Source organism: Colossoma macropomum, unplaced genomic scaffold (assembly GCF_904425465.1).
Source record: "Colossoma macropomum unplaced genomic scaffold, Colossoma_macropomum, whole genome shotgun sequence".
Classification (NCBI taxonomy): domain Eukaryota; kingdom Metazoa; phylum Chordata; class Actinopteri; order Characiformes; family Serrasalmidae; genus Colossoma; species Colossoma macropomum.
Genome location: NW_023494810.1, coordinates 13,331,461 through 13,356,082, shown reverse-complemented (window position 1 = coordinate 13,356,082; position 24,622 = coordinate 13,331,461). Strand labels below are relative to the sequence as shown.

General features: G+C 36.7%; 1 protein-coding gene across 1 annotated transcript in view; it reads right to left on the bottom strand.

The window, feature by feature from the left end:
• The window catches only part of dgkab (diacylglycerol kinase, alpha b), a 29,282-nt gene continuing 4,660 nt past the window's right edge, over positions 1-24,622 (bottom strand). Inside the window, exons 4-24 of the mRNA XM_036559467.1 lie at positions 22,877-23,021; positions 21,497-21,571; positions 18,937-18,986; positions 18,770-18,844; positions 17,923-18,039; positions 17,103-17,220; positions 14,949-15,037; positions 13,639-13,749; positions 12,692-12,790; positions 11,668-11,739; positions 10,329-10,402; positions 9,660-9,734; positions 8,774-8,859; positions 7,551-7,640; positions 6,394-6,554; positions 4,960-5,024; positions 4,247-4,337; positions 3,484-3,670; positions 2,187-2,307; positions 977-1,037; positions 1-243 (exon numbers count right to left, since the gene is read on the bottom strand). Coding sequence (XP_036415360.1) covers positions 163-243; positions 977-1,037; positions 2,187-2,307; positions 3,484-3,670; positions 4,247-4,337; positions 4,960-5,024; positions 6,394-6,554; positions 7,551-7,640; positions 8,774-8,859; positions 9,660-9,734; positions 10,329-10,402; positions 11,668-11,739; positions 12,692-12,790; positions 13,639-13,749; positions 14,949-15,037; positions 17,103-17,220; positions 17,923-18,039; positions 18,770-18,844; positions 18,937-18,986; positions 21,497-21,571; positions 22,877-23,021 — 2,043 coding nt within the window. The 3' untranslated portion in view covers positions 1-162. The remainder of the gene's footprint in view (positions 244-976; positions 1,038-2,186; positions 2,308-3,483; positions 3,671-4,246; positions 4,338-4,959; positions 5,025-6,393; positions 6,555-7,550; positions 7,641-8,773; positions 8,860-9,659; positions 9,735-10,328; positions 10,403-11,667; positions 11,740-12,691; positions 12,791-13,638; positions 13,750-14,948; positions 15,038-17,102; positions 17,221-17,922; positions 18,040-18,769; positions 18,845-18,936; positions 18,987-21,496; positions 21,572-22,876; positions 23,022-24,622) is intronic.

Genomic DNA, 24,622 nt, shown 5'->3' with positions numbered 1-24,622 from the left:
ATCTAAGTTTTATATAGCACATTAAGAACACAATATTTGACATTGCAGTGTTTCCCACCAAGAACATTAAAACGTCAAGCTGTTATCATGTAAGTTCAGCTTTGTCCTCATCATCTGAAAGTAATTACACTGAAAAAAGCTACCTTTGTTGTGCATTGTTTTTTACTTGAGATGGAAGAATCCGGATGATTTGACAGGAGGAGCCATCAGCATATTGGCCTGGTTTTTATGCGTAATGTGTATCTATAGCGACAGAGATAACAGAAAAGAACTGATTAATCAGCATAGAACATTTAGAAGCGTATACAAACATTTGAGGTGAACTGTGAATTAGGGGTGTAACAATACACAAATTTCACAATACCTTATATATGTATACATTGGTTTTTGCAGCATGATTTGAGAAGCAGAGCTGCACATTGTGACTACAGTTTTGCACATTAGATGAAATAAAAAGGGAATTCCACCTACACCAATTTCTACATAAGCTACATAAGCATTCTACATAAGTCAAAATTGGATGAATTAAAAAAATACATTTTAGACTATGATCTCCTCAAAACTACAGTGAAACTATATCTCAGACATGAGGCAGTGTATTCATAACCATTTCATATAATAACTTTCTGTGAGGGAGCTTTTAGAGGTGGACGTCTGGTTCCTATCACCATTCTCACTCTAGAACAGAGCATTTCATACACACAGTAAATATGTTTTGATGAAGCTTATTTTGTCCACTCATACAGTTTTAACAAAATGCACTGCTTTTTGAAAGGGAACTTTCTTCAGGTTCAAATCTGAGCAAATAAGACAAATGTGGTTGATTGCGATTAACCACACAAAATAATGCAATTCACTTAACTAATTATTAAATATCATTATTGAACACCCTTAATATGTAAATGTCTATCTAAGACCCCCTAGTATCTACACTGAGACTAACTGCCGTAAACAACTCAAATTTAAGTAAACTTACTGTGCAGGGAGGCTGCATCCAAGGCTCACCGTCAATCTGCATGGGCAAACCTTTCTTTGTCCTGAAAGAGAAGCAGCCTGTAAGTAGCAGCGGAGTAGAAGTATCCAGACATTCCTTCTAATAAGTATCCATTGCTCCTCAGAACAGCAGTGATCAATAGGATGGGATGCGCTGGAGCAGCCGCATGATTTACCATGCCCAATGCCAAGCATGGGCTAGAGGGGTATAAAGCCCCCCAGCATTTGGTAGTGGAGCAGTGGAACTGTGTTCTCTGGAGTGATGGATCTCCATCCAATACCTTTGGGATGAGTTGGAGTGATCCAGAACTGACCATCCAACATCAGTACCTGACCTCACTAATGCTCAGTCAAATCCTCACAGCAATGGTCCAACATCTAAGCCTTTCCAGAAGAGTAGAAGCTGTTACTGCAGCACAAACTCACTATTAAAACCCTTCATTTCAGAAGAAACGCTGGATCAGCAGGTGTCTGCAAACTTCTGGACATTCATTATACATAGAATTTAATAGTGATAATAGATAATAGAGGTTAATAATCAGGTTTGACTTCCAATATGCTGTACCGTGCAAAAGTCTATATAGTACCATGAACACTCAAAGAACCCTTTGCATGATCAAATGGTTCTTCACATTGATGGAGAAAGTGCTGTAAAACCAAAAAGGGTTCCACTATTGTTACAAGCCATAGAACCCCTTTTTGGTACTATATTGAACCCTTTTTGCTAAGAGTGTAGGCAGCTATGAAAACTATTTAAAACTATTTATCTGGGTTTGAAGTGTGATTTTGTCAGTACAAACACCATTTAATGTTATACTAAGTACAAATAAACATAAATATAGTAATCAATAGTCAGAATGTTTTGTTTTTAGTAAAATAGGTCCAGCCATTGCATAGATTTGTTCACCAGCACCTGATTTAATTTAATAAAGTTACTGATTAGATAAACCAGGTATTGGATGGTAACTGTAAATACTAGACTTCCTTGAAGAGAGATTTAGAACTCACATCAAATCATAATGGAAGGTTTCATTGTTTATTTGTATTTATTGTATTTTTTAAACAAATAAATGCCTACTGCTCAGATAAATAGCTTTACGTCTCATTTTTGCAGATGCTTATGCCTAAGAATTTTGCACAGTGCTGTATGAGAGGCTTTTATTTTTCTTATTTGTAGCTTATTCTACACGTACTTGATCATAATCTGTGTTGTTTGAGCCAGACGATGTCCTTTGCTCTTCAGGCCTGTGTAAATCTGGCCCATTTCAATGGCTCCCTCCAGTCCAACAACTTCCAGAAGTCTGTCACTCATATCTACACAAAAAAAAAAACAGGTAACACTTTATTTGGATGGTCCACTGTAGATGCTTTGCAGATGCTTAGTATATCTTTAAGTATTATTCAACTAAATATTTATTAAATGCAACTGAACTTAAACTTGAGTGTAGAATATCACATACTCAACATAACCCTAACCTTAATGTTACTGATTATCAACTATCACCAGAAATTTTTGTTAATGATGTATCTGTAGATCATCTATAGAGAACCATCCAAATAAAGTGTGAGCAAAAACAACAATAAAAAAAGAACACAAGAAGAAATCAAATACAGTAACAAATTATAATATTTGCATATTAGCTGTCCATGTCCTGTTGCAAAGCATACTGAAGATATCATGCACTGATAAAATGAAGAGTAAAATTAATTTAAGACTGATTCAATCTGTTACACGGATTATTATTATTATTATTATTATTATTATTATTATTATTTTAGCCCCTGCATTTTAGAGCAGGAAGTAAGACTGGATCCCTGTCCCTCATGGCCACATGGTGAGCAGTTAGATACCATTGTTTTGAAGTAAATGCATCCTAAAAGTCTAAAAATCAGTGTGGAACATTAATGACTGTCATTACCGAAACACAGATTTTCAATGTATTGTGTTTTAATGAAAAATATGATGATTTTATGTGTGTATGGCTATTGAAAGCTGTGTTTGCTGGTCATGTACTGGTGTTTTCGAGTTCTACTTAAAATGTGCGAAAATTGTCACTACTGAAACAGTCACTTCTGAAACATTCAGAAGTCTATTTTTTCAGTCTAAAGTCCAAAATCAGTTAAAAGTCCCAAATGTGTTTTAAACTTTGAACCAGTTCAGTAGAATCATCCATGCATTTATATTTTATAAATAGCCTTTTCACATTATATAAGAATGTTCACTATTTCATAATCTTTAATTTTCTGTCACTTGCTTACCAAAAGTCAGCTCTTAGCCATTAGCTTTGAAATCTGATTACCAGCCACTTTAGAGGTATGAATGGTCACTACATGGCTGTACAAGGCATATTCTCTCAAATAAAAACAAATCTATCACATAAACAATCACTGATACAGGAAAACAATGATGCTAAAAAACGGGGCCCAAAATACAATATTTCAGTTACCAGACCTCTAATGCCACATCTATACATTTTGAACATCACCTACCCTGAGAGCTCATTTCCAGGACCTCACTGTCAGTAATGACCTGAGGGAAATGACCTTCATCCTTATGGACCTCCTCAGTCTTCTTCGTCTCTCCCCATAGGTTGGAGCCTCCGTGCATGCTGGGAATATTAAGGACGGCGATTCCTTCCAGGGAAAGACTGCTCAGATCCAGTGGAACACCACAACACTGGAGACAACAGATGACAACAAGGCAGTAAACAAACAACAGTTTGAGACAAAATCATTTTTAACCCCTTAAAACTGAAGAAACTAAATCTGTCAGTGGGTCCAGACTTACATTCTTTACATCCCAAAAAAAACAGCAGACAAACCTCCAAAGTTCAATCTTAGAAGTTAGTTTAGCATTTCATCCAAGTAATCCCAAACACATTCAGTGATGTTGTAGTCTCTGACTTCTGCACTGTACTGTATATTCAGTTTAATTATTGACTCATAGCTCACAGAACAAGCAGAGAATTAGTGTGAAAAGTGCAGCTTTTAAACTTTCAATCTATAATACGTCTTGTTTTGCAGAAAGAAAAACATCCTTTATATGTTTTGCATGTTTGTGTCATTTCTGTCATCAAAACATAAACATACACACATATATACATACATATGTGTGTGTTTGTGTATACAGACATAAGTAATGTACATAATGTAAACTGAATAATACATTAAAATGACAATAGTAACTCTAGACATGTAAAGGTTAAACAGTTAAACAAGAACAGTACAATAAATCCAAATTAGAGGCTTTTACTTGAATAGTGAGGCATTCTTTGAGATTCTTGCAGGAAGCTGAAATGGTCTCAGAAGTGGCAAGCTCAAAATACCAAAGCTTATTTTTAGCTCTGTAACAAAACACAAACACAGATCATAACTCTGTAATTCAGCTCATCATGTTTGGAGAAAGAAGAGTTGCCTGTATGACCCCAAGAACATCATCCCCACAGTGAAGCATGATGGTGGGAGCACCACGATATGAAGCTGCATTTTATGCAAACAGTACTGGAGCATTACATACAGACAAAATAACTCAATGCTGGTTTCTAAAAAAAGGTGGTCTAGCCAATCTCCTGACTGGAAAGACATAGACGTCTCGACAATGTAATTGCCAACAACAACTTTGCAATAAAGCACTAAACATTATTAATAGTCTGACTACTTGTATCAGTTTTGCTACCTAAACATCTTTGTTCATGCTTATGAATGTCTATTTTTCTTCATACTTATACTTCAAAGAACATTGTATGTGTAAATTAGAAGTGGATATATGTACTGGATATATATTACATAACAAAATGAAAAGTATCTGCATACTAAATAGTGTATTTGAGGTGGCTAACTAATGTTTAGGAAGGGCTCAAGCCTCCTAAAATTACCCTAACAACACCCCTGTTTAGAGATAAAGAAATCAAACATAAGCAGAGAAGACAGTTCTACTTTGACCCACTTTGATTGCCCTGCTGATACCTGCTGTTGAATTTCTGTGGGTGTTTTTCCCTCATGGTGTGGAACCGGTGGGCTATAGACGCATCCTGTAAGCAGAGGCATCATAAATGCATTTACAAAATTAAAACATGCTACTCAAACAACTACTCCCTATGGTATAAGGTACTCTCTCAAAACAGATGTGTTAAAAACAACACAGTGTGTCCTTAAAGCATGAATGTAAAATCATAATCTCTGTTTCTTTATGTACTGTGGCATATTTGTGAGTGAAATACGGTATCAGCGAGGGTCTCTGAGCTAACTGAGCATTTTCTCTCAATGATTGGTGGGGGTGTTGCCCCGCGTGCTGGTGCATGGTGATGTCATCAAAAATCAAAAGATACTTTAGAGGCAGGGCTAAAGTCATTATGTTTAGTTGGAAGATTACAGGGGAATACAGAGCCCTGCTGGTGACATCCTGTATTAATAAAATTAATGGGTGACCACAACTTCGTAAGGTGTGGGAACGAGATAATTAAGTCAGTGGCATGACTTAGTAAGGCATGGGGACGAGATCCTAATGCGTGGCCACGACTTGATCACAGCTTAATACGGCATGATCACATTCCCATGCCTTACTAAGTTGTGGCCAATACTTAATTATCTCATTCCCACATAGAGCTGGTGACATCCTGTATAAATAAAATGAATAAAAACAAGAATTTAGTCTATTAAATGATAAGACTTCTGAAATAAGAGCTTCAGTTTGAGGTGATTTGGTCAAGCATCCATTTGTTTGTTGTCTTTGTTGCCCAGGGTTTTTTAAAAAGTCTGTGTTTTTATTGTCCAGCTTTGATATTCATAGAAAACACCACTGCGTGGACAATTCGGATTGTTTGTTAAAACATAATTAGAATTGAAGATCTTTTCCAGCTCCTTTATCCTCGTTCTGCCGTTGCTGATCAGTGTCGAATTTCTTTACTGTTGGATTTTTGTTGTTAAAAATGGATCCAATTAGACAAAAGTTGTCCATCACTTCTTCATCTTCACCAACAATGGTAAAGTTAGTGGTCTTTCCGGTTGTCCTAACCTTTGTTTTCTGCATACTGAGCTGAAGTCTCATCTTTTTACTTTCTAAATGTCTCTGCGATGCAGTTATAAATTCCAATACACCCTTCTTTTTTTGATACTGCACTGAAATAGTTACGATCATCATGGACATTGTCTGTTTACGATACACTCTCCGAATTAAAGGTAGTAAACTGCCTTACAGGGTACAGTAATAAGAAATAGAACCTTAACAAAGGACTGGAATTGGATTGAGCTTAACTTAGCCAACACTTAACCACTGAAGTATGCATTAATCAAATCTGATATCTCGATATATCGATATCTCAAATTGAATCGAGTCATCCCTACCAGCCTGCTGTTTCAATCAGTGTGTTCTCAGGACCCAGATTGTCCTAAGGAACGTACCACACCAATGGAGAAGTAGTTGTTGATGATCTCACTAGGCATGGGATCTCCAACTTCATTCTCATCATTTGGAACCACCTGCACTCTCCAGCGGTCCATCTTCACTAAGCTACTCTCCTCAATCTCTCTGAGAAATTCTGTCAAATCAGATCCTTCATATCCTACCAAAAAACAAACACTGATAATCATAAACAATGAAAAAGGAACAGGCAGGATTTTTATGTTTGAGTTTTCTGTAATGAACATTGTACGTTAAAAGACTCCATTAAGCAGTTGCAAACAGTCTTTGGTCTTTGGAGTTTGAGTCCGAAAAGAGTCTCTAGTCTCTGGAGTGTGAGTGAGTCGAGTTTCAAGTCACTGGGATGCAAGTCCTAGTCGAATCTCAAGTCTCTGGATTGCAAGTCTGAAAAGACTCTCTAGTCACTCAAATGTGAATCCGAGTCGAGTTTCTGGAGTGCAAGTCAGAGTCTCTGGAGTGTGAGTTCGAGTTGAATCTCTAGTCTCTGAAGTGCAAATCCAAAAATAGTCTCTAGTCTCTGAAGTGCAAATCCAAAAATAGTCTCTAGTCTCGGGAGTGCAAGTCCGAAAATAGTCTCTAGTCTCTGGAGTGCAAGTCCGAAAATAGTCTCTAGTCTCTGAAGTGCAAGTCCAAAAATAGTCTCTAGTCTCTGGAGTGCAAGTCCGAAAAGAGTCTCTAGTCTCTGGAGTGCAAGTCCGAAAAGAGTCTCTAGTCCCTGAAGTGCAAGTCCGAAAATAGTCTCTGGAGTGCAAGTCCAAAAATAGTCTCTCGTCTCTGGAGTGCAAGTTAGAGTCTCTGGAGTGTGAGTTTGAGTTGAATCTCTAGTCTCTGGAGTGCAAGTCCGAAAATAGTCTCTAGTCCCTGGAGTGCAAGTCCAAAAATAGTCTCTAGTCTCTGAAATGTGAGTCTGAGTCGAGTCTTGAGTCCTTGGAGTGCGAGTTTAAGTTGAGTTTCCAACCACAAGTCCAAGTCCATTTTAAACTTTTGGCACAAAATTAAGTCAATAGTAGATCACTGTCTTCTGGACTGAAATGGGTAATAATAGAAATACTGAAGGCTTTGAGTCTTACAGGAATTTTCATCCTGCTAAAAATGACCACTGTTGGTTGTGTTGTACTATAATAAATCCTCAACTTACCTCCTCCCCAGCGGAGGCACCTGGCCAGGTCATTACCCGTGCCAAGCGGCAGGATGGCCACAGGAGGGTTTACTGCCATATCTGTTCTATCTGTGGAAAAAATAGTACTAGAAAGTGAATCGCATTTGTGTGGGAGGAAAAAGATTATTATATACTATGAGCAAGGGAGCATTCAAATGCATTATACATCATACTGTAATGTTCTCTCATTGGTCTAGAGCAGGGCTGGGGAACTCCAGTCCTGGAGGGACATATATCTGCTCTGTTTGGTGATTTGCCTCCTCAAGCACACCTTACTCAACTCACCAGGTTCAGTTGATATGCCAGAGCAGGGATATTATGAGATTGAGCTGGACTCTGGCCTTCAGTTCCACATCCCTGGTCTAAAGACTTAGGGCAGCAGCAACAAGGACAGTTAGGAGAACTTAACTAGCCAGGGCTTAAATTAAAGGGTCCATCTCCTGAATTTTTCTTGAACTTTAGTTCTGCTCCAGTGTCAACATTTGTGCAGCTTCATGTACTTAAATTTCATTTTTTATATGACCACCTTGCTTTCCAACCTCTCTTTATCCCTTTGAATTAAACAGTCTATTTTTGCTACTGCACCTTTAAGACTGATATATGTAAATGAGCTCTGTCCTGATTGGCTGCACTGTATTGTACCTCCTTCAAAAAGCAATTTGGGCAGACCTCCTCATAAATTCAGTATGAATGAGCGGGGCTGTATGCTGCATAGGCAGATATATGTGGATGTGTTGATTTTGGTGACATCACAAAAACAGTTAACATGTATATGTATATGTATATGTATATGGAAAACAGTTTCCATGATGTGGGCCCTTTAAGCTTAGACTTGGACTAAACAGCAATGTTATTGTTGTTTCACCATTAAAAACACCATTTAGTCCAGGCTTAAGCTTAATCTAGACAACCGCTAACCTACCATGCAAAAAACACTTTTGGTTCCTTAAAGAACCTTTCAAATGATTTCATTTTAAAAGTTTTAAGAACATCCGCATAATGTAAAATTCCTACACCAATGAAAGGTCCAAGCCAAGAACCCATTAAGGTTCTTCATGCTAACACAGAGACGCTAACATGCTAAGAACCATCCACTGAAGTGTATTTTATGAAACCAAAGTTGATTCTTCTTTGGCATCACTCCAGAACCTTTTTAGCACCTTTATGTTTAAGAATGTATGTGTGTTATTGTGTTATCTCACCGATGGCATCTAGAACCCAGCCAACAGTGCCGTCTCCTCCACAGACCAAGATCCTGCATTTCTGAAGATTACGGAAGAAGTGGAGCCTAAAACATAAAATGCATATAAAGTTACAGTCCACAGTACTGTGCAAAAGTCAGAGACGCTTTATTGATTTAATTTCCAGCCTAAACAGCAACAAAGTACAAAAAAGTAAAAAAAAAAGAAAATCACACAAAAAACTTACCAAATATACAACTAAACAACCAGATCTAATATCAGATGTGTGAGTGTTCAGTGTGCCACTCTTTTCCTTTATTACAGCTTCCATTCTTTTCAGGAGACTCACTTTCAGTTTCTCACAGAAATCTGCAGACACACCTCCACAGTTCAGTCTTAGAAGTTGGTTGATCATTTCCTGAAGTAATCCAAACACATTCAATGATGTTGAGCTCTGGACTCTGGACTGGGGTGGTCAGTCCATTGTTCAGCTTCTTTGTTTGATGTGTCTGTCTCCTTTTCTCAGTGAGGCTTCTTGACAGCTACACATCCTTTCAGACCCATAGCGCTGAGTTGTCTTCTCACAGTGGAAGGATGGACAGAAACACCTGTGGATGTTTTCAGTTCTGAAGCAGCTTGATTTTCTCCTCTCTCTCAATGATGAAAGCTTTAAAGACTGTTTATCAGATTTTTTCAACTCCGGTTTTGGAAACTTTTTTTGGAAATATATTTTCACTATGATTTTCTCCTTCCATATACAAGTGATACAAGATATACCTTATATCTAATCTTCTCTGAAATATCTCCTGAAAAATTGACAGATTGTACTTAACGGCTGTTTTAACTGGAAATTAAATACATGAAAGGTGGTTTACTATGTTTTTTCCATCTATAAAGAAAGTAGTACCCTGGGTTTGGTCCTCCATTTGAGAGATTGTAGACTTGCCGTGGATTCAGGAGGTGCTGAAACTTCCTCAACACCCTGCAAATAAGAGAACAGCAATACATTCATGGGCCACTTTATCAGAAACTCCTCTGTTGTAGCTCATCCTTGCTGATGTACAGTTAGAGACTGTAGCTCATCCGTTGATGCACAGTTGGTGTTGGATATTTTTGGGTGACTCTATCCTTGCAGTGACACGGATGTCTGTAAAAACCCCAGCAACATTGCTGTGTCTGATTCACTTACACCAGCACCACACACACTACCATGTCACTGCCACTGCTGAGCTGAGAATGAACCACCACCAAAAAATATCCAGACAAGAGTGGCCCTGTGGTCAGAAACTGACCAATAATGAACACTACATTACTGAGCTATAAGGTAGGTGTTTCTAATAAAGTGGCCTTTGAGTGGAAGTACAGAGTAGGTGTTTCTAATAATGTGGTAAGTAAGGTGGGTGTTTCTAGTAATGTGGCAAGTGTGTGGAGGCGCAAGGTAGGTGTTTCTTATAAGGTGGCCAGTATGTGTAAGTAGAAGCTGGGTGTTTCTAATAAAATGGCCAGTGAGTGGAAGTATAAGGTAGGTGTTTCTAATAATGTGGCCAGTGAGTGGAAACATCTCAGCAGGTCTAACCTCTCCCCTTGTTTCCCTCCACTTTTGGGGTTCACAAACACCAGCAGAGGGTTTATGCCTTGCACAGGGAATATCTACAAACAGAGAGAGAGAGAGAGAGAGATAAGTAGACTAAATAAATATCGGTAACACTTTCTATGAATGTCACCTTCTATAAACACATTCATAACATGTTATAATGCATTCATAAGACATTATAAACATAGCTATAAATATTTATAAAAATGCACTATACGTTATAGCCATGTTTATTATGCATTATGAATTGTTAACATAGTTAAGTATTGATCATAACAAATTATAAGAGCTCATAAGTCGTATTTGTCTGCTCCAAGTAAAGTGAAGCATACTGTACTAAAGCCACCTCCAGTGTTAAGAGTGAGGCTTCAAGTTGAAGTATTTACTGAAGGATTTACTGAAACACTGAAACATACACAATAAAGCACATTACAGGCTTCAAATGTCAGATTTTAAACTAGTGCTGCCATCAGTGTTTTACCCAATGTGGGAAAGGTAATGTACACCAGCGTTAGCTTGGTATTTGTCTTTACATTCTCCAAGCTGGGAATGACTTCTTTGGCACTGACATTATAACATGTTATTAACACTATTTATAATGCATTATATTAACAATTCATAATGTATAATAAACATGGCTATAAAGTGTAATTCAGTTTAATTCTTTTTTATAAATATTTATAACCAAGTTTATAATGCCTTATGAATACATTATAACGTTATAAATGTGTTTATAGATGCTTACAAAGGCAACATTCATAGAAAGTGTTACCGAAATATCTTGTCCAAAAGTCTAATTTACATGATTTCCCACATACCCCAATTCGATCAGCTAAGTCATTCTTGTTGTCCAAATTCTGCTTTTTTTGTTTAGAACTGGAGATGAGGCTAACATTGCCAATAAACACTGGAAGTATGTTGTCTCCCAAACCATTTCTGTAAATACATGTCCAAAACTTCTCTCAAACCTCATCCACATCTTATTTCAGGTTGCGCAGACGAGTTGATGTAGTTTAGAACACAGTATGACTCACTATGAACTATAAAAATGAAAAAACTCTGAAAGAGTAGCTAAAAGAGGGGTCAGCCATTTAGTATAATCAGAATCACTTCTTTCCTGAGCACAGTTTAAAATGGCTCTACCTTAAATGCTGCAGCAGTTAAGGTGGAACGGAAAATTTCAATATGAAGCTGCCAACTTCTGCCTCGTCCTCAACAACAATCATAAAAATAGCTTTTTCAGCATTTTAACCATTCCTTTAAATGATGTAGTCTTTTGAGAATATACACTGTTGTCCAGTAGAGCATTTAGAGCTCCTACCTGTAGAAAGTGTCCATCGGGGGTAATGTTTACCAGGTCACTTTCCTCCAGGCAGTGTGAGCCACCATTCCTCTGCAATAAGGACAGACAGCATGTGTGAAAATAAATCTACAACTTATTTGACCTATTCAGGCTCTGGCCACAAATGTTTTCTTTCGTGAGGTTTTTTGGGATAAATGTTTGTCCTTGTCTCATTAGTATTCGTTAGGCGGGTCAAGAACTCTCAGCTGACAGCAGTTCCAGAGTGCAATCAATTTTCTGACTCTTCAAACCTTGTGCTAACACTCAATCATGGGCGCCTCTAAGAAGCTGGCTGAGACTGAGGCTGAAAATGAAGCTAACTGATGCCTACAAAGCAGGAGAAGGCTATAAAAAGATATCAGGTGCTCCCAACTCATAATTTCCACCGTCTGAAATGTCATTAAGAAATGGCAGTTAAGGGGAACTGTGGAAGTCAAAGCAAGATCTGGAAGAAAACTCTCAGAACTACTTGTATCCTGTCAAAGGCACGGCAAGGCAAAGCCGAACCCCCACATGACAGCAAAGGACCGGCAGGAATGTTTAGCTGACACAGAAGTGGTGTACCATTCTACTGTAAAGCATTGCTTGCACACGCATGATCTGTACAGAAAAGTCATCAGAAGGAAACATTATCTGCAGCCTCATCACAAAAGTCAATGTCTGAAGCAAAATATGTCTGGAAATTGAATCTGTTCTACAGTTTCTCATTAGATTGATTGAATGACTGGCTCTAAATGTAGGTATTGTGATATAAACTGAGTCTATCCTACAGTTTCTCATTAGGTTGAATGAATAACTGGCTCTTAATGTAGGTATTATGACATAAACTGAGTCTGTTCTACAGTTTCTCATTAGATTGAACGGGATTTTTCCTAATGTTCTGTGAAGCTTGTCCAACCTCACAACAGTAGCTATGCAAGAACACAATTGAGGGTGTAGAGGGTGGATAGGTAAGTTGATCAGTGGCCACTGGTCTGCTTTGGTTAGAAATGCTCTGAGATACCTTGCTCATGGAACATATGGCCCACGGTGGAAGGATATGTTCTTTCAGAGGCCCACAGTCACAGTTAAACGACCCTACAGACACACATTCGATGTGGCACTGAAAATCAAAAGAGACATAAATATTTTGAGCAATTAGCACTGCTGCTAGAAAGGTTACAAGTGTTGTATGACTAATTAAAATATGGTCGCACTGAGATAAAAACAAAATAATACTATTATTAGTAGTATTAATCCTAATGAGTGAAACAGTTTGTCATTTTAACTGTGAATCAAAAGATTTAGGTTTTTATGCTCATTTTGTTAAATGTAAAGACAATTAAAGCTGCACTATGTAAAAACCGTTTTGTTAAAACTGAAAGAGGTGTCATTACTGAGTTAGGAGAAAAAAACAGGCTAAAATATGGTGAGTTTGCGCTGCTGCGAGTCGCCTTCTAAAACTTGCCTCAAATGCAAAAAAAAAACCCAACATTATACTGATGAAGATAATCATGATGAAAATAGTGGAAGTAGTAGTAGTAATTCAATCACATCCTCAGAAAATGCATCCTTCACCAAGTTTTGACTGAGTTCTCTTTGAATTCTCTTTCAATCATCAAATTCATCCACTCAGGGAAGAGGACCAAAGCACAACCCACGCTACAAAAATGTTCTTCCGCACGTTGCATGCAATAATACATTTCCACCAGAAAGGTCTACAAATCCCTAAAAGTTTACAAAGTGCAGGACCTCCACAGTAATTCAGATTCCCCACATAGTGAATGCTATTACTTATCAAATAGGGTTTTGTGCCTCATTGAGAGAGAGGAAACCCACAGTGTTGGCTGCAGCAAAAGAGTTCACTTCCTACAGGTATCAGCAAGCTTTGCATTGTACAGCCTTGACAAAGCAATTGAAGGGTCATGTATCCAAAAGTTAAAAACCACACACACTGTACATCCCACTCACAGTCAGGTGGCACCACACACAGCGCTTTCCTGCCAGCGCCTTGATCTTTTTATGGCAGATCTCACACTTGTTGGAGTCACAGTCTGCACTGACCCAGTCATGCACTGCAATCTGAGATGCACAATATAAAAAGTCACTCAGAAATAATGTATAAATATTCATTAGTGCTTATTTGGACAAAATGGTTCAGGGTTAAAGCAACAAAACAATCAAATGTACACAGTTTTGCCCTCTTACCTCAAATGTCGGTTTTAGTTTGGTGTCTGAAGATTGCTTTCTGGGTTTTGTACTGGAGCTAATGAAGTAATGGAAGCTTATATCCTCCAATTACCAGTGTGCTGAGTAGACTTGATTATGTAGTTTCTGGCACTCTATGCTGGGCTGTTTCTTAACTATGAACAGTGATTATTATTCAGCATTTCACACTAAATCCAATTAAACAGGCCTGATAATGATTTCTTTGTAAGAAGCATGCAGTAGGTCTTTGAGTACTGACGATTTCCATGATACGCTCAGAAAGACATATCGTTTATCAAAATAACACAATTTATCACAATAACAATAAAATATGGTCAGAATGTCCACCTCTACTGGTAGGCCTATTCTGTTATGGCAAGAAATGGCTATGACTGTATGACAGACTGGACCCGATTCAGTGTTATTTAATACTTTGGTGCATTAATGCAGAATTCAGTTGATGAGTGCAGCCATATGTGCATTAGGCTTTGAAAAAAACTACATAATCAAATCTATTACAGATTGATTAACAACTACAGATGGTTTGAGGTGAGAGTGTATTTAGGCATGCAGTTAACACCATGCTAACCGATGGGGTTTACACCAATCAGCAATAACATTAAGTACATCTCCCTGTATCTACACTCTTTGCTCCACTGACCATATAGGAGCACTTTGTAGTTCTACAGTTACAGACTGTAGTCCATCTGTTTCTCTGCATACTTTGTTACTCCATTCTTCAATGGTGGGTCATTCTCAGCACAGTGCAGTGACACTGACATGGTGGTGGTGTGTTAGTGTGTGTTGCGCTGGTGCGAGTGGATCAGACACAGCAGCACTGCTGTGTCTGATCCACTCACACCAGTGCAACACACACTAACACACCACCCAAATAATACCTGCTCTGTGGTGGTCCTGTGAGGGTCCTGATCATTTAAGTTCCTAAGCTTCCATTGCTTTTTAGCTATATTAGCCTTGTAGCTCCAGTGTGAATTGCTATTGATGAAAACATTAAGGCCCAGATTTACAGTAAAAGATAAATCACTGTAAAATGTGTGTTCTCTATGACTCACCCCTAATTCATCTTTGGATTTGACGAACGTGGCAGCGCAGAGCGGAGGGTTTTTGTTGGCACAGTGGCTGTGAACAGTACATTTGCAAACTGAAAGGTGCAGAAAAAGAGAAAAAAAACATTCAGAATAAGATTAAAGCACATTTAATTAATGCACATCAGTCATTCTATCTTCCTATTATCCTGCTTGCAATGATAATGTGGGTGTTATGTTTAATATTTACAATATCAGCTGTCATAAGACTAGATGATCTCATCTGTCCTAAACAAACTCAGCATTGCTGAAGTATGCTGGCAGCTAGCCTGCTAAATCAGCCCTCTGAAAGATGAGATGTGCAACAAGCCATCCAGGACAAATTAGCATAGTAGTTCTAGTTTATCATTACTCATCCTAATCAAACCATTCATGGAAAGCAAGTCTGCATCTCTACTCTATCTGGGAAACAATATCTGTAATCTTGAATGGTTTAATTCAGTGAATGATTCAGGGAATGCATTCATGCATAATCAAAGCCACAGAAAAATGATTTTTCATTGAAATGCATGCATAAAACTTATATAGCTTATATTACAGCCCATTTTGATTTTAGCAACACACATTGCCCTCTCAACACAAACTGAATGGAAAACACTGTAATGTTCCCTCTGGTGGCCAAACATGCAGCTGCAGTCTTGCATAAGCACTGCTTATACAGGATAACTCCTTGTTGGTTTTATTATTGCAACAAACAGTAGAAATAAAGTATATTCATGAATAATCAGTTGTCACTTTGTTAAGCTCACCTGCACCGCAGCTACAGTGCAGGTTCTGTCAATATATTTAGATACTGGTCAATGATATGTTTCATATAAAAGAGAGATTTAAAGCAATTTTAATTCAGAGCAGAGTCCAAAACTGCCGAGTGATAAGTAGCTCCTTGGATGTTAGCCTATTCCGCTATCATCTTATTTATTTTTTGTCAAGTGTTTGATGTTTTTTCTCCTGTTCCTGTTCCTTATTATATTGAAAAATGGTAGTTGCAGTTGTGGTGGACAATATGCATTTATCATCATCATAGATTGATAGATCTTTATTGCCATTGTTTAAAACAATGAAAAACCATTTAGCAACTCTTAAATTGACACCAAGAACATAAATAAAAAAGAAAAAAGAAAATAAAGATTAATAAGGCCAACGACATAAAGATAAACACAATGAGTGTATACAAACATACTAGTGCAAAATGAAATGATATCTAGAGCCAGATGAAAAATAACTCAGTCTTTGTCTCAGTCTTAGTTTTAAGGGCAGGGGGTTTATGCATTTGACTGCCTGTGGGAAGACGCAAGAGCCTAAATAGGCCTGTTTCAATAGTGCAGTGCATGTTAAACTTTAAATAAAATCATTGGACTGATGGTTTTTGATAATGTTTATTAATGTGACATTACTGCCTCTTTTTTCTCTTTAGGTATTTTGATGGTGTATTTTTGCTGTATCGCCCACCCCTACTTACAGTATAGTAATTTAGAGGATTTTTTCAGACACTACTGCTCATGCACTGTGCCTGTTCCAAACATGTTAGCCAACCCCAGAAAAACTTAAAGGGCAATTTCACCATTTAATAAAATAATTCTGCATAGTTCAGTGTTTGAGATGTAAACAGAGAGTGGTGTTTACAGTGGTGGTGACAGAAACCAGGGGTCACCATGACTACAACACAAATACAGACATTTTATTTACTATCCAAAACCACCAGTGAACCTATATGAGTCTTCTGAGTTTAATATGGAACGTTGATAATGGGAAAACAGTGGAAAATCTGAAATAATATTATTATTTTTTTTTATTATTATTATTATTCAGATTTTCCACTACAGTGTGAGGGAGCTTTTAGGGGTGGGCACCTGGTTCCTATCACCGCCACTGTGAACAATTCTGACTGTGAGTTTCTCTACAACGGAGCATTTCACACCAAATCACTCTGAATTACTTTGTTTACAGCTAAACCGTTTAATTATGCAGACATTTTGAAAAATCAGTGGCATTCCCCTTTAATATCGTGATATATATATTGCATATTGTGAAGAAATCTTCTGAATCACAAAATTATATTTGTTTCATATCATGCACCCCTTGTTGGTCCTGAAGCCTCAGAAAAGTACCAGCTGAACTCACCGTTGCAGGACAGGCCCTGTTTGCGGAGGCCCAACAGCATGTTCTGACAGACGAAGCAGTATGTGGGCCTATTGAAGTGTTTCATCCTCCAAACATGCTGACCATCTCTATCTGCCATCTAAAAAAAAACACAGTAAACAGTGTTAAAAGGCGACAGACAGTGTGGTCCAAACGTCTGAGTCTGAGATTTTTTTGTTTTCATTTAAACCTGGAAACAAACATTAGAAAACTTTAAAACAAAAAAAAGTTATGACAAGTGAAACTAAGAAGAACTATTAAAGATTATGCACTATTTATCTGTACAAATTTAAGCAAATTAGTGAGATGGACCATGAAAAACTTGTGGATTACATGCCAGCTCAAGTGCACACCGTTATTAAAGTCATTTTGAATACAGGGTAGCTAGTCAGGACAGATCTTATTTACATACCTATACTTAAATTAGTCTTAAAGGAACAGTAACAAAAACAGCCTGTTTAATTCTAGCAATTAAGAGAGGTTTTAAAATGGTAATGTAAAACTGAAGTACAACTTTTTTGGTGAATAAACTCATATGTGGACCTAATAAAATACAAAAAAAAAACATAGAAAACGGGCCTTTAAAGCAAAAGGGGGGAATTCATGCACATACTCCAAACTCTACTTTTCAATCTAATTGTTATGCTGATCATATAATTTGCAAGGACAAATTTTTGCATTAGAAAAAAAAACTCAAAACAGAAGCACTTTGACTAGTGCCCTCAGACGTTTGGACCCAGCTGACCAATACAACACAAAGCATCAGTAATAATCGTGTGAATAACGGAAGTGGAGGGCTTGCCTGGAGTCCAAGCAGCACCAGGAGGGGTACGTTGTTCATGCCACCCTGGATCCATTCCTCCTGAGTAACCGTACCGTTGCTGTCTGCGTCTATGGCCGCCATCATCTCCTGAAGTGCCTGACCAAATCAGTTGTTCTGTATTATGAGCACTCAGAATACAACTGATTTTATTTTAAAAGTGTCCACATTGCTGTTTATTTATGTCTTTATGTCTATACTTCTGTATACAGTCCTAGGCAAAAGTTTAGATGCCCCTGGTCAAATTATATGTTGTGTTGAAAAATATGTTAACACATCCTCCACATTCAAATATGGCATTTTTCTATTTCTATTTTTTCTATTGTTCATTCCTAGATTTCTATTTATTTGTTGAGTTTTACATTTAGGAACAAATGGAACAGAAAATCTAAAACACAAACTTTTGCACAGGCTATATTTTCTGTTTTATGTGTTAAAATACAATGTATTATGAAAATGCTACAATATAATAATACGCTATATGTTAAGATACATTACAATGCAATAGGATATGTTATGATACAATACACTGTGATGTGTTATGATACAATGCAATACATTATGATGCTATATGATATGTTATGATGCAATATGTTACATTACAATATGATTCAATATTATATGTTATAATATTAGATGATACATTATGATACACAATACTTTACGATGCAACATGGTGTGTTGTTATGGTACAGTACAATACGAAACAGTGTATTCGATACAGTGTGATACGTCATATTATAAGGAGTGAAATGCCTCTGCCTGTAAAATGTACTTTATGGGTGCAGTGTACAACAAAAGAACACTAAAAGCCTGTTCAGAAACTTACTGGCTTGAGTTCCGTCACGTCCCATCCCAGATATTCTGCAGCCCGCATCATCTGAGTGATGATCTTGTCAACTTCCTAATGAGCCAAATATTCAAAAGTAATTTGTACAGCACAGATCACTGAATACAGAAAAATTAATACAGTGAAAAATGATAAAATAATCTTACCGTGCTCTCAAGCAGTCCATTTCCATTCTGGTCGTACAGCTTGAAGGTAACTGTGGGAGAAAAAAAATTGTATATACTGTAAAATACTGTATGTACTTTTATGACTTTTATTGAGCCGAAACATACTGTTCACTCTTCAGTATATATATATATATATATATATATATATATATATATATATATATATATATATACTGAAGAGTGAACAGTATGTTCTGAAACTCTAAGAATTTTACATATTATAACATTATATATTATAACAATTATTATATATATTATTATATTATATATAATATGTTATAACAAAACCTCTATCCTTTACAGAAGAAGGAAAAAACATACTTTACTTTTGACGTAAGTCAATGGAACCAGACATTTTGTCCACGTAATTTTGGGCTCTATCGTTTGGTCCATTCATCATGAAATTTGCACACAACGTAAAGGACAACAGGCATTTTCAAATTATGTCGAAAACTGAAAAATGACAGAAATGGAGATTCGAGGTTTTGTTCCGACAGCAGCGATATATAACACTTTAATTTTTAAAAAGATAGGAAATTCCAAAATAAGGGTCCTTTTATATATAAACAGATTTAACTAAGTATATATTTATTTAACGAAGATGTTGAATAATCTCTTAAAATAGCAAATGATAAACTGCTATTCCAAGAAATAATATTTTTGCCAAAAAGTTATTTATCGAGTGGTGTAATTTTCAAACTTATAGCCTTGCTGATTTATTGATGATTTTGTGACTTATTTATGGGAGATAACCAAATGTCATTTTAAAATTGCTATCAAGATTGACTTATGATAATGATGATTCAATGTTATTTAGACATTAATCATGTGTCATGTGGTCTTCCCCCACCTTGGAGACTCTACTTGGACTCTCACCTGCAAATGATCCTGGACTCGTTAACAGCCTCATATAAACTCTTTTGTTTGGTTTAGAGTTTGTGAAGTCTCTGTGTTTTCTAACCTGAGTACCAAGCTGTGGCTTAATGTGTTTTTCCTTATTTTTAATGTAGGTTAATGGGAAAATTTATATTCCAAATGATTTTGTTATTATTGGTCTATTCATTTCCAACTAGTTGAATAAATAAACTGACCTCTGCCCTGGGGCCTAGGTGCATTTCAGAACCTTAGAATTATACATTTTCCACTAATTATTAAAATATAACACTAGGCCTATGTAAGGTCTGAGGTATTTGTTCATGGGACTTTGTGTATTTCAGGATGTTAAATAAGCACTGACCGAGTACTGTTTTGTGTTATTGGACATGTGGGCAGGGTCAATAGATTAAACGAGGCTAACATGGTGTTAAAAGCAATATTGATGACCTATCTGATCAATGTTGTCACAGCCAGTCACTGGGTCATTCAGGGTGGCCCTTCAGTGGGTCAGCACTCTAATTCACATTCACTTAGATGTCCACTGCTTCTGTCTATCGTCTGTAGCCATCATGCAAAAATGCAGGAGAAAATCACCAGATACGTCATTTAGCTACATATATGATGATTATGACTGAAAGGAGCAAAGATAGTTGTGTACAACAATCCAGCACTAAAATCCAGCACTGCTGCTACAGTTAGCATTTAATTACACATTAATTCACACATTAAGGCCTAACTGTAAACCGAAAAACCCAAAGAGTCCTTGATGATGTTAAAATAGTAATAAATCTAAAAAAATATATATTTTACTGTTTTGTCCTTTATGTACCTCTCCATCATGACTATAAATAAAAAATATGTTTTAGGCTAAAATGTATTCATTACCATTTCATGTAATAACTTTCTGTGAGGGAGCTTTTAGAGGTGGACGTCTGGTTCCTATCACCACAACTGTGAACACATTTCGTTTCTCTAGAACGGAGCATTTCACACCAAACACTCTGAATGACTCCGGCTAGGCAAGTGCAATGCCAACTTGGGGGGGGTCTTTCTTTCTCCGTATGAGCACATTTTCTGGGAATATCACACACAAGAGCATCTTATGAATGCACTTTGGTCAAATGATTAATAAAATTACAATGACTTTTTCAAATTAGACGCATTTAAAAGGAAGGGTAGAAAAAATGTACACTGGCCTACAGTGACACAGCATTGATTTTATAAACTGTGTTCAGTATATGATGCACTATGTCAAGTGGTGTTAACACTGCCCTGCAGATGAGATTATAGGGCCCATATACCACTTTTTTGTTGTATTTTGTTTTCCTCCCTCAAATTCAGTAACATTTTTGTAGTTTTATGCACCAAAAAAAGTTTTTACATGACCATCTCTCCTTACCTGTTAGACTTAAACAGGCATCTTTGTTACTGTGCCTTTAAGACAAATATATGTAAATGAGCTCTGTGCTGATTGGTTGCCTTCTTTCAAAAAGTAGTCTGGGCTGAAATACTCCTTAAAACTTTAGGGTAGGTGAGCAGGGCTAAACTGATCTGGGCTGAAATGGCAGAGATATATAAACCAAATCAAACTCATCTCAAACAGATGAGGAAAAAAATTTTTTCTGGTATAGGGGCCCTTTAAATCTCATCGTCAGTTTCTTACACTCAAGCTTGTCACGTGGTTTTCCATCCTCCAGCACAGAGAAGTAACATGATACAGCTTTGATGCAGACGCCACCTGTAACAGAAAAAAGATTCAAATGAGGACAAATGAATGGAATTTGATTAATGAAATAATATCGGTGCATTTCAAAGCATGAAAGGTATGACAGGTAAACACAGGTGTGTCTGACATGAATCATTCTTTCAAACTGGTTCAAAGTCAGAGTTAAAAACACATTTGGGACTTTCAACTGATTTTGGACTTTGGAGTGACCCTATACCTAAATTATGTTTATTTTATTAAAGTAAATGATTGAAAATTCCTTTCTGTCACAACCAAAACAATCATAACACTGGCCAAACTTTACCAAATGTTTCAGTATGGACTGTTTTGGTAGTGAATTTTTAGTTCATTTTGAGTTCAAAAACGCAGCCAGTATGACTAGCAAACACAGCTTTGAACAGCTCTACACACATAAAATCATCATATTTTCATTAAAACACAAAAAAATGTTTCATTAGTGACAATTCTTAATGTTCCACACTGATTTTCAGACTTTGGGACACATTTACTTCAAAACAATGGGATCAAACTGCTCACCATGTGGCCACAAGGGACAGGAATGCAGTCTCCTACAGACTAAAACTTTGCATTTTGGTAGTGAAATGAAAATGTGGGACAGCATTTTTTAAATGAAAAATAAAAAACACTGTAAATAATAAATAAATAACTGTAAATCAAAATATTTCAACTTCACTTTTATAATAAGAGATCTTTTAAAAAAAACATTGAAAAAAATTAAATAAAATAATAAGCATTATTTTCCACAAGTGTGAATTTGGGGTTTAGGGTTTGAGACAGACACTTCCCAATAGAAAGTACCCTATAAATGATGTTTGTGTATATCGCCGCTGGAGCAGAACCTTGTATCTCCGAAATCATACATTTACAGGAAAAGGAAAAAACATACTTTACTTTTAATGTAGATCTGTGCTGTAAGTCAGTGGAACAAGACTTTTCTCCAAGTAATTTTGGGCCGTTTCTTTTGGTTCATTCATCGTGAAATTTTCACACAAGGTAAAGGGCAACAGGCATTTTCAAGTCATATCAAAAACTAAAAAACAAAAATGGAGATACAATTATCTCCATTAATGCCCTGGGTTTAAATAGATCATAATATAATCTCTGTAAATATCTAAAATCTGAATAATTAATTGTTTTTTTGAGTAACTTTGTTTGCTATTTGAAATGGGACCACAGATTGAACTAATTCAGTGGTATGCTGCCAAATATAGTCTAATATAAAACATGGCTGTTTTGACTGGAAAAATAAATGAAGGGTGGTCTCTGACTCTGACATATCAGTTCTAAATGACTAACCGTCTTTGGGGTGGGCACTCCGATCAGGAACATGCTGTTCAGAACTTTGAAAATACTGATATAGACGCTGGGAGAGGTCAGCCGGGAAATCGTCCACTTCTAGGTAGGTCTTGAGAAACAGAGAGAATCCCTCCACATCAATACGCTAAAGAGGAGAGAAGTGAAAGTGGAGAATGGTTTTTCAAACTTATCCATTCATTTCTGTAACATTTTGTATCTAACTGACATCATTCGCATGTCTAAATCATTTGTTTCAGCCCCAGTGTGAACAAAAACTAAAAGAGCATTGTAATTTTTTTAATGACATGTTAATCTGCCTCAGCATCTAATCCTGCACTACAGGAGAAGAGAGGGGAAAAGTGCTGCACACATAATAACCAAACACAGGACTGTCTGGACTGAGCCTAGATTATCTCCAGAACTTTTACTGTAAAGCTAACACTTCATCATATTTTTAATTTTCCTTTAAATGAGGACAATATAACACAGCAATGTCCTTTCAGTTGAAGGGCCCGTATCATGCAAAACTGAATTTCATTCACTTTTTTGAAATGTTAAAGTTATATGGTTGTTAACATTCATACATATCAAGATGCAAAAACAGTTTTTGTGACATCACAAAACAGCAAAAACTGTTTTTGCATCTTGATATGTATGAATGTTAACAACCATATAACTTTAACACATTTTTGACACATTTAGATATATTATTTAGATGATTATATATATATATATATCATATATATATATATATTATTCCGCCTACAACGGTTTAGCCCTGCCCATTATGACGGTGGACTTTCTGCAGAATGGATCTTGGCAGCAATCTGCCCTCCCTCCAGGACCTTTACTCTTCCCGTGTCAGGAAAAGGGCAGGGAAAATTACTGAGGACACTTCACACCCAGGGCTCTGTTCACACCAAGGGATCTGTTTGAACTACCCCCATCTGGCAGGCACTACAGAACACCTGCTGCCAAAACATCCAGGCACAAGAACAGTTTCCTTCCGCTAGTTATTGAATGAATACTCACACAAGTCATCTGCCTAAACACCCCAAACACTACATACTCCTTATCTGTTCAATATTACTTATGTAATATTATGTAATATTTTGGTTCTTAGGCAATAATTAACTGTTCAATCTTTTTGGTCTTTCTTGTAATTGTGTGTTAGTTGCAAATCATGGCTGCTGTCTTGTTGTTATGTGTCGTTAAGCACTGTATAATGGCAACTGAACTGTTTATGAGCGCTGTAACCCGGAGACAAATTCTTTGTGTGTGCAATCACACTTGGTTGATAAAACTGAATCAGATTCTGATTATGATTTTGATTAGCACTGAAGTTGTAAGGAGCGTTTCAGCGAATTTACATATCGCTGTTTTCGGAAGAAAATCTTGTATCTCCAAAATGGTAACTTTACCGGAGAAGAAAAAAACCTACTTTACATTTAATATTAGTCAATGGAACCAGACTTTTTTCCAGGTCATTTTGGGTCATTTATTTTAGTACATTCATGAAATTTACATACAATGTAAAGGACAACAGACATTTTCAAATTATGTCAAAAACTGAAAAACGCCAAAAATGGAGATACAAGATTTTCTTCCAACAACAGCGATATAATAGTTTTAAAGGCAGAGCAACAAAAATAGCCGGTTTAATTCTAAGGGATGAAGAGAGTTTGGAAAATGAATGAAAATATGACTGTATTTTTGTACATAAGCAAGCAGAAATGTCAGCAAAAA